The following is a 12,130-nucleotide window of genomic DNA, read 5'->3' on the forward strand; positions in this document are numbered from 1 at the left end:
CTGCGGCCTCCGTGACACACTCTGATAACTGAGGACAGAGGTCACTTGTCTAAGGTCTCCAGCATGCACTAAACATTTGGGGCCTTGATTTAAGATACCTTCTCAGGACGGGGGACACCCAGCAGCAAGAATTTCCTACAGATGTGGCTTGCTTGATCTTCAAGTGCCTCGGTTCCCCCCACCCCACCCCCGGAGAACTGGGGTTGGGATGGTACTCATTTGTAGCATCTGCCTGAGGCCTAGGGGGCTGTGCAGCTGTAGGATCAGGTTCAGGGAGGCCAGTGCTCCACAGCAGAGAGTGAACTTGGCCACTCAGTCTGTCCTGGGATCCGATTGCCCTTCTGTGGCCCTGACAGTTGCTGGCAGCCTGCAGATGGTGTCTGAGTCAGGAGCTGCCGGGCGAAGGGCTGTGGAGGATCTGTGTGGACAGGTTCCTCCTCAGGATCCAGGAGTTCTAGACCCGGCTGTTGGTACCAGTGCCTAAGTACTTTATGGTAGTCTTGCTCCAGCTGGGTCCCTGGAGAGGCAGGGGTCTTGCTAAAGCCACCTGGGCAGGGACTGTCCCTGGACCTGCCATAAGAATCTGGAGAGCTGAGTGGCAATGTATGTGACCCAATCTGCTGCTCAACCTGCTGGAGTAGGGATCCCTCTGCTGGGAGAAGGTGGAAGTGCATGGTTTCCTTCCTCCAAAGGGGATCCCGGGAACTCCGGAGAGACCGGCTGGGGGGAGGGGGATCTCCTTCCTTCCCCCCATTTCAGCCCACTTGGGGTGAAGGATCAGGGGAACCCACCACCCTCAAACCAGGGCATTAGGGTGGGAAGGGTACCAGAGCCCCCTCACTGCACACACACACACACACACACACACACACACACACACACACACACACCCTTCCTCCTGGGTGGCCGGCCTGCCTTGGCCAATAATTGGCTCTATTCATGCCTGTAATGAGATGGAAATGAGGCCGCCAGACAGAGGGAGCATTGAGCAGGAAAGAATGACAGCTTCTTTCCGGGCCTGGAGGGGCAGCCCACCCCTGAGCCCTGCCTGCTCCTCCGCTGCCCCCTTGTGCCCACAGCCCTGATGCACCTCTGTGTCCCCCGGTGCCCTTCGCTTCGGCCCCAGGACTTCTGCCTCCATAATGCTCCCTCTGGCATGGATGCTTTCAATCTGGGCAAACATTTATCATGTCAGCTGTGTGTGAGGACACACATTAAAAATGAAAATGATAATAAAAACAGCAGTTACCATTTTCTGAACATTCATTAGTGGAAGGAGTGGGGCCAGCACTGGGGAATCAGTCTGTGGCTGAGAGCAGGGCCCAGTTTGTGGTGGAGGATCAGGGATCCTGTGCCTAAGATCCTAGGTCTAGGATAAGAATCAGGGCTAAGAGTTACCAAGGCCAGGTGTTGGTCTGTGAGCAAGGCGAGAAACCAGTATATGTCTAGGATCAGGGATTAGTATACAACCAGAGTCAGGACTCAATGTAGGAATAGGGTTAGGAGTCCACATGTGGCCTGGATCAGGGTTCAGTGGGACCAGAGTCAGGGCTGGGCCAGAGGAGGGCATACATCCTCTCCCCCAGCTTCTGATAGGCCCCACCTCTCTCCTCCCCTCCCCCTCCCACATCTTCACCACCTGGGTCACCAAGGTAACCAGCCCCGAAATAGTGGGTGTTTTGGCAGCTGAGGCCTAACCTGGGTCTATCCTGAAAGGCTGTGCGCTGCAGCAGTTGCCATGGGAACTGAGTGGCATCCTCCGATTAGCCCAGCTTGGACACCCTCTCTCCCACCCACTGCCGGTTTTCACATCACTCAGGCTTCCTTGTGGGGGCTGGGCTGGGGCAGTGAGGGGGGCACAGGAAGGGTACAGAACCCTGACCCCACCCTGGGCCTGCCTCAAAGACTCCTGGCTCCTTTGTCTGGCATCATGAGACCTAGCGGTGACAGGTGAGACTCCCGAGGCCAGAGAGCTGGACCGTGCTTGGCCCCGGCAGGTGGCCTTCCTGGGGCTGGTGGGTAGGGCAGAGATTGAGAATCAGATTTGGTTCAAGACCTGGAGTCTGACCTGGTTGAGAGCTGCTCCTGCTTGTCCTGAGTTAAAAGCATGTGACCGGCAGCCTCCGAGCGGCCGGCCACCTGGGCCCGTTCTGTGGACAGCTGCTGTCCTCTCCTACCTAGTCCTCACGTGAGGCTGCGCAGGAGACTCTCTGCCCTCTGCTCTCAACTGTGTCTTGGTGGGGGTGTCACGCTTACCTCTTCCTGTACCCTTGCTGTGCCCTTGCCCCCACCCTCGGGGCTCTCCCGGTGAAAGGGAAGATAGTATTGCTGCAGAATCCTCTGTGCTTATAACTATCACTCAAACCCTGACTCCCTAGCTCGACGCCTCGGGAGAGGCGGGGTTTTAGGGCCTCTGCCACAGGCATGGGGTCATGGAAGATGGCCCTTCCCGTCCTACCCATCTCAGAAGGGTGAGCGCTCACTAGGGGGCCACTCGCTCCCTGGAAATCCAGCGCCCCCTGCTGGTCCAGCCAAGCACAGGCAAGGGGAGATGGGCAGGCTCTGGCTGTGGTCCTTACCTATACCCTGGGAGTTGGCTGTCCTTGAGATGATAAGGCCAAGGAGATGGTTCGTGGGGCCATCGGGTGGGATGTCTCACACTCTGGAACCTACCATCTCCGAGTTCTCACCTCAGGAGATGGGGCCTATTCCCTCAGCACTCAGGCCAAGGGGTAGCCCTGAGTGTCCTGGACTTACTTTTCCTGGCCTTGCTTAGTAGGTAGGCAGATGTGTAGTCTAAGGAAGGTTTCTGGGCTACTGGTTATGGGAGTGGCTACTCCCTATGCCAGGCTCTGAAGCAGACATGTGGAGGCCTTGGCAGTGACCTCACATGGACAGGAATGTGAGGAAATAGTCTCAGGGCTTGAGGACCACGGGGAGGCTGGATCTATGTATTTCTGAATGGTGGCCCACGCTGGTCACCAGGCCTCACACTATGAGGCAGCGTGGGGTGAGCAGGAGCTGATTGTTTACTCCGAAAGGCAGCCTGGGACAGCAGTGGGTACTTATTCCAGACCTACCTAGTAACTCCTGGCTCAGGGCTGACACAGGCTGTCTAAAAGGATCCTGGACCTAGGGGCAAAAAAGTTCCCCATGGCCTTGTCCTGCCTTGCTGTCTTCCCTGGCCAGACCTGGCCTCTGCTTACTCTTTCAAAGCCCACCGCTACCCCTTCTGGCCTCTACTGGACCCCAAAGATGGCAGGACCCTGAGCCTCTCTCTCTCTCTCTTGTTCCCCCAGGTGGCTGGAAACTGTGGTCCTTGTGGGGTGAATGTACTCGGGACTGCGGGGGAGGTCTGCAAACTCGAACCCGCACCTGCTTGCCCACCCCTGGCGTGGAGGGCGGAGGCTGTGAGGGCGTTTTGGAAGAAGGACGCCTGTGCAACCGCAAGGCCTGTGGCCGTGAGTGGGCAGGGCTAGGGTGGTGCTGAAGTGGTGGCTAGGTCCAATCAGGGAAGGAGTCAGGGCCGGGCTGCATGGGGCAGAGTAGGGATGCTGCCAGGGCTTCAATGGGAAGAGGGTAGGCGGGGCTGGCAGGGCTTTGAAGAGGTGATCGTGGTTGGAGACAGGGGTGCTTAGAGGTGGAGACTTGAAAGCCCAGTCTGGTCCAGACCCAGGAGGAAGCCGGGTACCTGGAACTGGGTGGGACTATCAGATGTGGGCTAGGATTCTTGATGCTGCCCCACAAGCTAGCTGCAGCCAAGCTAGTCCGCTCCAGCAGGATAAGCCTCCGGGATGTATTTCTCTAATAAGGCTTTCTAATGACCTCATGCATTTTTTAGCTGCTACCATAAAGTTAAATCAAGTTCTAATGAGACTGCCATTCTTCAGGTTTGCTTTGGTTTTGTTTTGGATGCACTTTCCTGAGGAGACAGCTCTTCTCAGGAGCCTGGGGAGGCCCCTGTGTATCTCACAGGGAGGAAGGGATGGGATGTTGGGTAGGAGGCAGCAGACACTCTAAGGAGTTGTTCTGCAGGTCACTACCTGCCTGCAGTCCCGGAGGCTGAGAGGGAGGAGAGGCGGGGTCCTCACAGAGGGGCCCATAGTGACCAGAAGAGAGTTGGTGCCATGGGAAGTGCTCTGGGTGGGGTCTCCCTCTTGTCCCTCGGGGATAGACTGCTCTGGTGACAGTAGGTAGCCAGCTGTGGCCAAGGACAGAGGGAATCCCACAGGGTTGCTGACCTGAGCCCATCCCGCAGCCACGGGACGCACCAGCTCCCGGAGCCAGTCCCTGCGGTCCACGGATGCGCGGCGGCGCGAGGAGTTCGGAGATGAGCTGCAGCAGTTTGGGTTCCCATCGCCCCAGACTGGTGAGCTGGCAAGATGGGTAGGGCTGGCCTCCACACAGCCCTCGGCAGGGAGGGGAGAGGGCTGGCGTCTGGGACCAGGCTAGTCACGGCTACTAGTCGCCAGTAATAATTCTAATAACTAACTGCTCATCTCATCTGGTCGGTGCCAGACTCCTGCTCCAGGCAGACTGGCTTAGGGGAGCTGATACGGAGAATAGAAGCCGGTCCCAGCCAGACCCAGATCCTGGGGCTTTCAGCCTTTGGGCTAGTAGGCTATCCCAGAGCCCCAGCCCGTGGCCTGTTGCCCCACAGCAAGGTCCTGCCTCCCCAGTGGGCCTCCAAATCTGGCACCGCCCTATGGGAAGGGGCATGGCAGGCCCATGATGCTGCAGGGCTGGACCCACAGGTGACCCAGCAGCCGAGGAATGGTCCCCGTGGAGCGTGTGCTCCAGCACCTGCGGCGAGGGCTGGCAGACCCGCACCCGCTTCTGCGTGTCGTCCTCCTACAGCACTCAGTGCAGTGGGCCTCTGAGGGAGCAGCGGCTCTGCAACAACTCCGCTGTGTGTCCAGGTGGGCGGAGCAGAGCACAGGGCGGGGCTTTGGGGGATGGGGCGGAGCTTTGGTGGTGGGGCGGGGCCTCTGGGCTAGGGACAGCTAAGGCTTCCTGTCTCTCCACAGTGCACGGGGCCTGGGATGAGTGGTCACCTTGGAGCCTCTGCTCCAGCACCTGTGGCCGTGGCTTCCGTGACCGCACACGCACCTGCAGGCCCCCACAATTTGGAGGCAACCCCTGTGAGGGTCCCGAGAAGCAAACGAAGTTCTGCAACATTGCCTTGTGCCCTGGTAGGTGAGAGGGAGTGCGTGGCTGGGGGTGGGGGGTGGGGGTGGGCCCAGCAGGTCACTGGCCGGTCCAGGGACCCAGCTTGACCCACCGCGGGTTCATCTCAGGGTGCTCAGTGGTTAAAACCTCAGACCGAGCTAGGTTGAGGCGTGACCTTGTGGTATTCCTTTCCCAATCCCAAGGGGGCTGTGGCATGGGTGCCCCTGGGGTGTTCTTGCGTGCTGGATATTCACACCAGTTTCCTGTTCCCTTCTTCCCCCGGGCCGGGCAGTGGATGGAAACTGGAATGAATGGTCCAGCTGGAGCACCTGCTCTGCCAGTTGCTCCCAAGGCCGCCAGCAGCGGACTCGAGAGTGCAATGGTCCTTCCTATGGAGGCGCCGAGTGCCAGGGCCACTGGGTGGAGACTCGAGACTGCTTCCTGCAGCAGTGCCCAGGTCAGGATGCCCTCTCAGGGCTCAGGGGAAAGGGTGGGGCCCCCTGGGGAGGTATGGCTGTGGGGGGTGTGGGGGGTGGTATAGGGTGGAAGTGGCGGCGTTAGAATGTAGGTCAGGTCAGGGTATTAGGATGAAAGGACAGGGTGGTGGAGGTGGGATTGGGGTACAGGGTGGTGTGGCAGGGTCAGGGTGCTGGTTAGGGTGTCGGAGACGAAGTACAGGATGGAAATGGTAGGATCAAGTGCAGTTTAGAGTGGTGGGGTTGGCTGGAGGGTTCACCAGGTTCAGGATGGAGTAGTGGAGTCCAGGTCAGGTGGCAGACTTCAGCTGCACAAGACATCCGGTTTCTTTTTTGAGTCAAGCTGATTTTAGACCTCTTCTCCACTGATCTCAATTTTCTGTCTCCTTACGGCCCTGCCCCAACACTCCTGGCCTTTTGTCTTTGTCTCATCGGAATACTGGTTTTTTTGTTTTTGTTTTTGTTTTTGTTTTTGTTTTTGTTTTTGTTTTGTTTTGTTTTGTTTTTATCTGCCTGGTCCCTGGCCCCTGGCCCCACTTCCCTACTGATCCTGGGTCCTGCCTCCGCTTCCTGTCATCTGTGCCCTGTGATTGGCCACCCGTTGCAGTGGATGGCAAGTGGCAGGCCTGGGCATCATGGGGCAGCTGCAGCGTCACATGTGGGGGTGGCAGCCAGCGACGGGAGCGCGTCTGCTCTGGGCCTTTCTTCGGGGGAGCCGCCTGCCAGGGCCCCCAGGATGAGTACCGACAGTGTGGTGCCCAACGATGTCCTGGTGAGACCCTTCCCACTGCATACTAGCTCGGAGGGACCGGGAAGAACTGAGTGTCACAGCCCCTCATCCCAAACCCTGTCCACCTCACTGTCTGGCCCCTCACAGAGCCCCATGAAATTTGTGACGAGGACAACTTTGGGGCCGTGGTCTGGAAGGAGACCCCAGCTGGAGAGGTGGCCGCAGTCCGGTGTCCCCGCAATGCCACAGGTAAAAAGTGGTCGTCTGAGAGGCCCTGCTCTGTCTTTATACAGCTCTCTTCACAGGCCTTGTCTGAGACTGAAAGCTCATGCAGCTCTTGTGTGTTCGTGCCAAATGGCACCAGATGGGGCACCATGGCAGCCGTTGTGTCCTGAGTTCACAAGGGTCAGGGCGCACCCATGCCCTCTGCCTGAGAGGTCCCTTTGAGCATAGATAGTTCTGTGAACCTGATGCCATTGCCCCTGTACAGGTGAGAAGCAGGCATAGGACAATCAACATACCTACTACTCTGGGCTTGCACTCTACAGGAGAGAAGTTGCCTTTGAACACCAGTAGTTATAATCAATCCCATGTCATCCCTGGGGACTGATGGGGTGCTTTCAGAGGGTATGAAAAGCAGGGTGGACTCCATGGGGAAGGGGCCTGCCCGCACACAGGCACTGGTCTTCTTCACTTTGTTTGAAAGAGCGTGAGTAGTGTCCATACCTGGGAGGCTGCAGGGAGGGAGGTTGGGAACCCAGTTCAAACCCCGACTCTGCCCTTGTTTGCCGTATTGCTTTTGGGAAGTGACTTAGTTTCTCTGAGCTTCAGTTTTCTCTTCTATAAAAGAACTTCAGGTGATCCTTTGCATTGGGCTGCTGTGAGCAGTGGGTGAAGTGGCCCACAGGGGCAGGGGTGGTGGCAGTGGGTGCTGAATATTGCAAGCCATGCTTGCTGCCCTTGTCCTTAGTGACACGTTCTTGCAGACATACTGCAAACCCAGAGAAACAGAATAAAGACAACGCCCATCCCTCACGGTATCTTTCCCTGGCCCTTTTCTACCTTCATAGTCACACTGTGTTTCCTTCATTTTTTCCTCCCATCTAAGTTCATAGCCCAGGCTTCTGCATCAGGCCACCCTGTGGGTCCTGTCTGGTGACAGGGCTGGAACCATTCTATGTGGCTGTCACCCTGAACTTACTTACTCTGCTGCCCCTGCTCAGAAATCTTTCTGGGGGGCGGGTGTCCTTCTATCTGAGAGTGAGCTTGTGTTTCAGGCTATTGATACCAAGTGGCCCCAGGAGGCTGCACCAGTGTTTGGGGTGGGCAGCAAGTCCCATGAAGTCCTGTGAATGTGCCAGGGCAGGGCAAGAGGCTATGGGACAGCTGTCCCTAAGTCTCTAGATTTCAAGGAACTCCAAGAGAGGCTGTGGCTGTACCCAGAAGCCCCTGCTTAGCTGAGGACCCCACCTCCACACAGCCAAGTTCCTGAAGGTCTGATGCCTATTGGTCCCCAGGTCCTCAGGTCCCCAGGACCTAGAGTAGGGCTGAAGTATGTACACATAGGAACAAAGAGAGCATGGCTTGATTCGAGGTCCCTAGGGTCCTAAACAGAGCACTCCTGCCCAAGAATTGTGGGTGGGACCCCAGAGCTCCTTGGTGAGCAGTCACGTGAGGAATGGAGTTTTCTCCAGGCCTCATCCTGCGCCGCTGTGAGCTGGACGAGGAAGGCATCGCCTACTGGGAGCCCCCCACCTACATCCGCTGTGTCTCCATTGATTATCGGAACATCCAAATGATGGTGAGGCTGGTCCTGGGGGGCGCTCAGGAAACTTCCCCACTCTTTGAACGTGAGGTTGGGGCTGTAGGGGACCTCCAGGCATCGGAGGTCCCTGGCCCTCCACCTGGATGTATCCTGCAGCAGCAGTGACGGCATCCCGCCCTCTCCATCTCCCCAGACTAGAGAGCACCTGGCCAAGGCCCAACGTGGGCTGCCAGGGGAGGGGGTCTCGGAGGTCATCCAGACACTGCTGGAGATCTCACAGGATGGCACCAGCTACAGCGGCGACCTGCTCTCCACCATCGACGTCCTGAGGAACATGACAGAGATCTTCCGCAGGGCCTACTACAGCCCTACACCGGGGGATGTGCAGGTGGCTCCCAGGGGAAGCCTGGGGGAGGACACTTGGGGAAATATCAGAGGAACCAACCCAGAGCCCAGTCAGAGACTAAGTCCCAGTGTTGAGTGTGGGCGGGGCTGTGATCCCACTGTAATCGTGAGCTTTAAACGTGGTTACATGCCGAATCCTGGCCTGGTCATGGGATGATCCCTGCTCCAGGTCATATAGTGAGTCCCGATCCAAGTTATATCCTGAGTCCTGATCCTGGTCACAATGACCTCTGACCCCGATGGTAGACTGAACCTTATCCTTGGTTAAAGACCGAGCCTTGACCCAGATCATATTAGTCATCATCCTGGATCCTGCTTATACACTGAGCCCTGTCCCTGCTCACACATTGAACCATGCCTTGGTCACACACTGAGCCGTGCCTTGGTCACACACTGAGCCCTGGCCTTGATCACACACTGAGCCCTGGCCTTGATCACACACTGAGACCTGGCCTTGGTCACATATAAGCCCTAACTTTGATCACACACTGAGCCTTGGTCTGATTCTGGCTACACTCTGCGCTCCAATCCTGATCCCACCCAGCCTGGATCCTGGCCACTGACTGTGTCCTGCTCTTGGTCATCCACTGAGCCCTGGTCCTAGTCTAAACTGAGCCCTTATCCTAGTCATAGGTCGAGCTTTTCCCTTCCTCACACACTGATGCCTTGCTCCCTTTCACTGGCCCTCATTTCCAGAACTTTGTCCAGATCATCAGCAACCTGCTGGCCGAGGAGAATCGGGACAAGTGGGAGGAGGCACAGCTGGTACGTGTGGAGGTCTGGAGCCCCCCTGGCGTTAGCCACAGGATCAGGATAAGAGCAGGCAGCTCTAGGCCTCCTACACTCCAGGCCAGCCATGGTGGGGCCTTGCCGAGTCTTCTGTATGAGTCTCAACACTGCTTCCTGTCGATTACAAGACCTTGAAAAAGCCACTAAACCCCATAGGCCTTGTTTCCCCACCCATGAAAGCACAGTGGCTTTTCCCTGGGCCTGAATGAGGAGAGCAGGAAACTATGTTAAGATCACTGGGTATGTCCAGAGGAGGGGGTGTGGTGAGTCTTCTCCAATCTTCTCTCTTCCTTCCAGCAGACCTCAAACCTGCTGCCACCCTAACCCCAGGGCGTAACCCTCACGGTGAATATTTGGAACACTTTCCCTTCCTACAGCTTAGGGACCCCCGTGGTGCCCGCAGCAGCTTCTCTGGGCCTCTGACCTTATCCGTAAAATGCAAATGGACCCTCAGAGGTCAGCTGCCTGCTGCCCTGCTTTGCAAAGGAATGACCCATTGGGCCTAGAAAAGGAGATAGCAGAGGAGGGGAGGGGCCAGGAGGAGAAGGGAGGGCGCAGGTACCTCCTCCAGCTCGAGTTCCTCCACCTTTCCCTACCCCAGATGGGCCCCAATGCCAAGGAGCTCTTTCGGCTGGTGGAGGACTTCGTGGATGTCATCGGCTTCCGCATGAAGGATTTGAGGGATGCCTACCAGGTGACCGACAATCTGGGTAAGCAACCTCCATGGCCTGGTCCTGTGCCTTTGGGCCCGGTCCCTGCCTTATTTTTCCCATCTGTAAGGAACAGATGACCCCACCCTTCTGCAGCCACTGGCTGCCATTACCTATTAGCCTGGGGCTTAGGTCAAGTCCAGGGGGTTGATATCCAGAGCCCTTTGGGACCTGAGATCCAGGCAGAGACGTGGAGATCTCATGCCAGGGACACATGCGGGAGCCCAGCCACCTCTGGGGCTGAGGCCCCCTTTGTCCTGTCACCCCAGAGCCACCTCTGCAGCTGCTGTTTCTCTGCCCTCCAGTTCTACAAAGCCTAGGAGCAGTGGGGCAGGCATCTGCCTGGTTGCAGTCTCATCCTTCCTGTATTTTAAGAGTGGAGCTGTAGACTGGTCAGTGGACCTGAGGGTGACTGGTAGCTGTCCTCACAAATAGACACCAGTGCTTGAGATGACCCGCTATCTAGGCTCCAGCTCTGCATCCCCTGAGGATGCGACTCTAGCCTCCCACTCTAAATCTTTTCCCAGCACCTGGCTTTACTCCCTCACCAGCTCTGTCCCCAGCTCATTCACCAGTGACCACTCTTCTAGCATGAAGCCACTGTGTTCTTGCCTTGGAGTCCCCACTGCACCCTAGACTGATACCTGTCTCTGCTCTAATTCCCTGCCCTACCTCCACCAGGTCACACTTCAGACTAACTTGGCCCTTCTTCCTCACTGGGTCTCTTGCCTACCTACCTGACCCTCCAGCCTGGCCCCAGGCTCCATCAACCTTTAGCACCAAGCCTTTCCCCAAGCTCCATGCCTGTGGCTTCATCTTTTCAAAGCTAGTTGAGTCAAAAGCGCCCAGTGTCCATCTGAGCCTGCCATGTCTTTATTAGCCTAGCCTGGGGCCCTGATTTAGCTTCCCCTCACAGGACCTAAGAGTCACATGCTTCTGCCTCTGTACCTCCCTGCCTTCCACCCACAGGACCATCTTTTGGAAGGTGGCTGCCACATTCAGACCTCACCCCTTGCTCTCTGCCACTTCTAGGCTCTTTGCTTCCTTCCCTCTCCTCTCCCTGGGCGATGTCCCTCTTTTTCCTGTCCTCTGCAGTGGCTTCCTGGCTACCCTGTGTGGGAACATCACCCCCCTTGGTTGCCACTACCGACAGGCCATGTCCCCATTCCACGTGCACACGCAGAGGGTTCTGCTGCCCACTTATCTTTCTCAGCATGTAATGGCCGTGAGCATGCAGTTGGGGCTCAGAAACATGTGCCAAGTGAGGTGGTATGTTCATTCCCTGGGAAGCCTCAGCAGCACCAAGGGCCAGCTGGGTGCTGGCATTCAGAGGGAGGCCTGTCTCTGTCCCCATGGCCTCTGGTAAGGCAGATACTTATGGAACACTATGGGAGGACCCTCATGTTCCCAAGGCCTCATGGTCCGAAGGAGGACAGGACCAGGTAGGTGGGGAGGCTGCTGAGCCTGGCCAGGCAGAGTAGGCGAGACAGATCAAAGGCAGAAGGCACAGGGACCATGCCTGGGGTGCATGGCTGCATGTCAGCAGCTCCCTCTCTCCCACAGCTTTACAAGTAACCCCAGGCTGTGGTACTGGTTGAAGGGTAGGATGTGTGCCTAAGGTGGGTTATAGAGCCTGGATGGAACTGGAAAGGCGACCTCACTTAGTAGGGACCTCCCTTTGCCTCTCAGCCCTGTCCTCCCGGCCTTGGATCGCTGGGCCAGTGTGCATGTGGTGGAGGAAGATGGGGTAGCAGGCAGGGAAGTCCTCTAGGATATCTCCTAAAGTAGAGAAGGGACCATCCTGCTGAGGTTGGTGCTAGACTGGATTGGTCTGCCTCTGGTAGAGGCTTGCCAGGCCAGAATACAGGAGAATAGCATCCGACCTGACTATACTACCCAGGATTCTCCCTCCACACCTGCTGCCCCTCCCTCATAGAGACCTCCCACCCAAGTAGAGAGACCTTATGCCTGAAGCTCAGCCACTCCCCTCTCTATATAGAGGGAGAAGAAGGTGGAGAGTGGGTCTCAGAACGGATCCATGACCACAGTGAGGTAGGGGAATGAATACTGGGACCGCGATGGGTGC

The 12,130-nt window shown here is 57.2% G+C and overlaps 1 protein-coding gene across 6 annotated transcripts in view; it reads left to right on the top strand.

The window, feature by feature from the left end:
- Positions 1–12,130, top strand: part of Adgrb1 (adhesion G protein-coupled receptor B1) — a 72,828-nt gene that overhangs the window by 18,940 nt on the left and 41,758 nt on the right. For 4 of the 6 annotated variants that reach the window (XM_076556078.1, XM_076556074.1, XM_076556075.1 and 1 more), the window contains exons 2-12: positions 3,300–3,461; positions 4,259–4,369; positions 4,755–4,919; positions 5,028–5,191; positions 5,452–5,626; positions 6,253–6,417; positions 6,523–6,624; positions 8,070–8,176; positions 8,334–8,528; positions 9,242–9,310; positions 9,936–10,044. In XM_076556078.1, the coding sequence (XP_076412193.1) occupies positions 3,300–3,461; positions 4,259–4,369; positions 4,755–4,919; positions 5,028–5,191; positions 5,452–5,626; positions 6,253–6,417; positions 6,523–6,624; positions 8,070–8,176; positions 8,334–8,528; positions 9,242–9,310; positions 9,936–10,044 (1,524 nt within the window). Of the gene's footprint in view, positions 1–3,299; positions 3,462–4,258; positions 4,370–4,754; positions 4,920–5,027; positions 5,193–5,451; positions 5,627–6,252; positions 6,418–6,522; positions 6,625–8,069; positions 8,177–8,333; positions 8,529–9,241; positions 9,311–9,935; positions 10,045–12,130 lie in introns of all 6 variants that reach the window. The other 2 variants (XM_076556077.1, XM_076556073.1) reach the window with 1 other exon arrangement.

The sequence above is a fragment of the Peromyscus maniculatus genome, chromosome 20 (genome assembly GCF_049852395.1).
Source record: "Peromyscus maniculatus bairdii isolate BWxNUB_F1_BW_parent chromosome 20, HU_Pman_BW_mat_3.1, whole genome shotgun sequence".
NCBI classification, from domain to species: domain Eukaryota; kingdom Metazoa; phylum Chordata; class Mammalia; order Rodentia; family Cricetidae; genus Peromyscus; species Peromyscus maniculatus.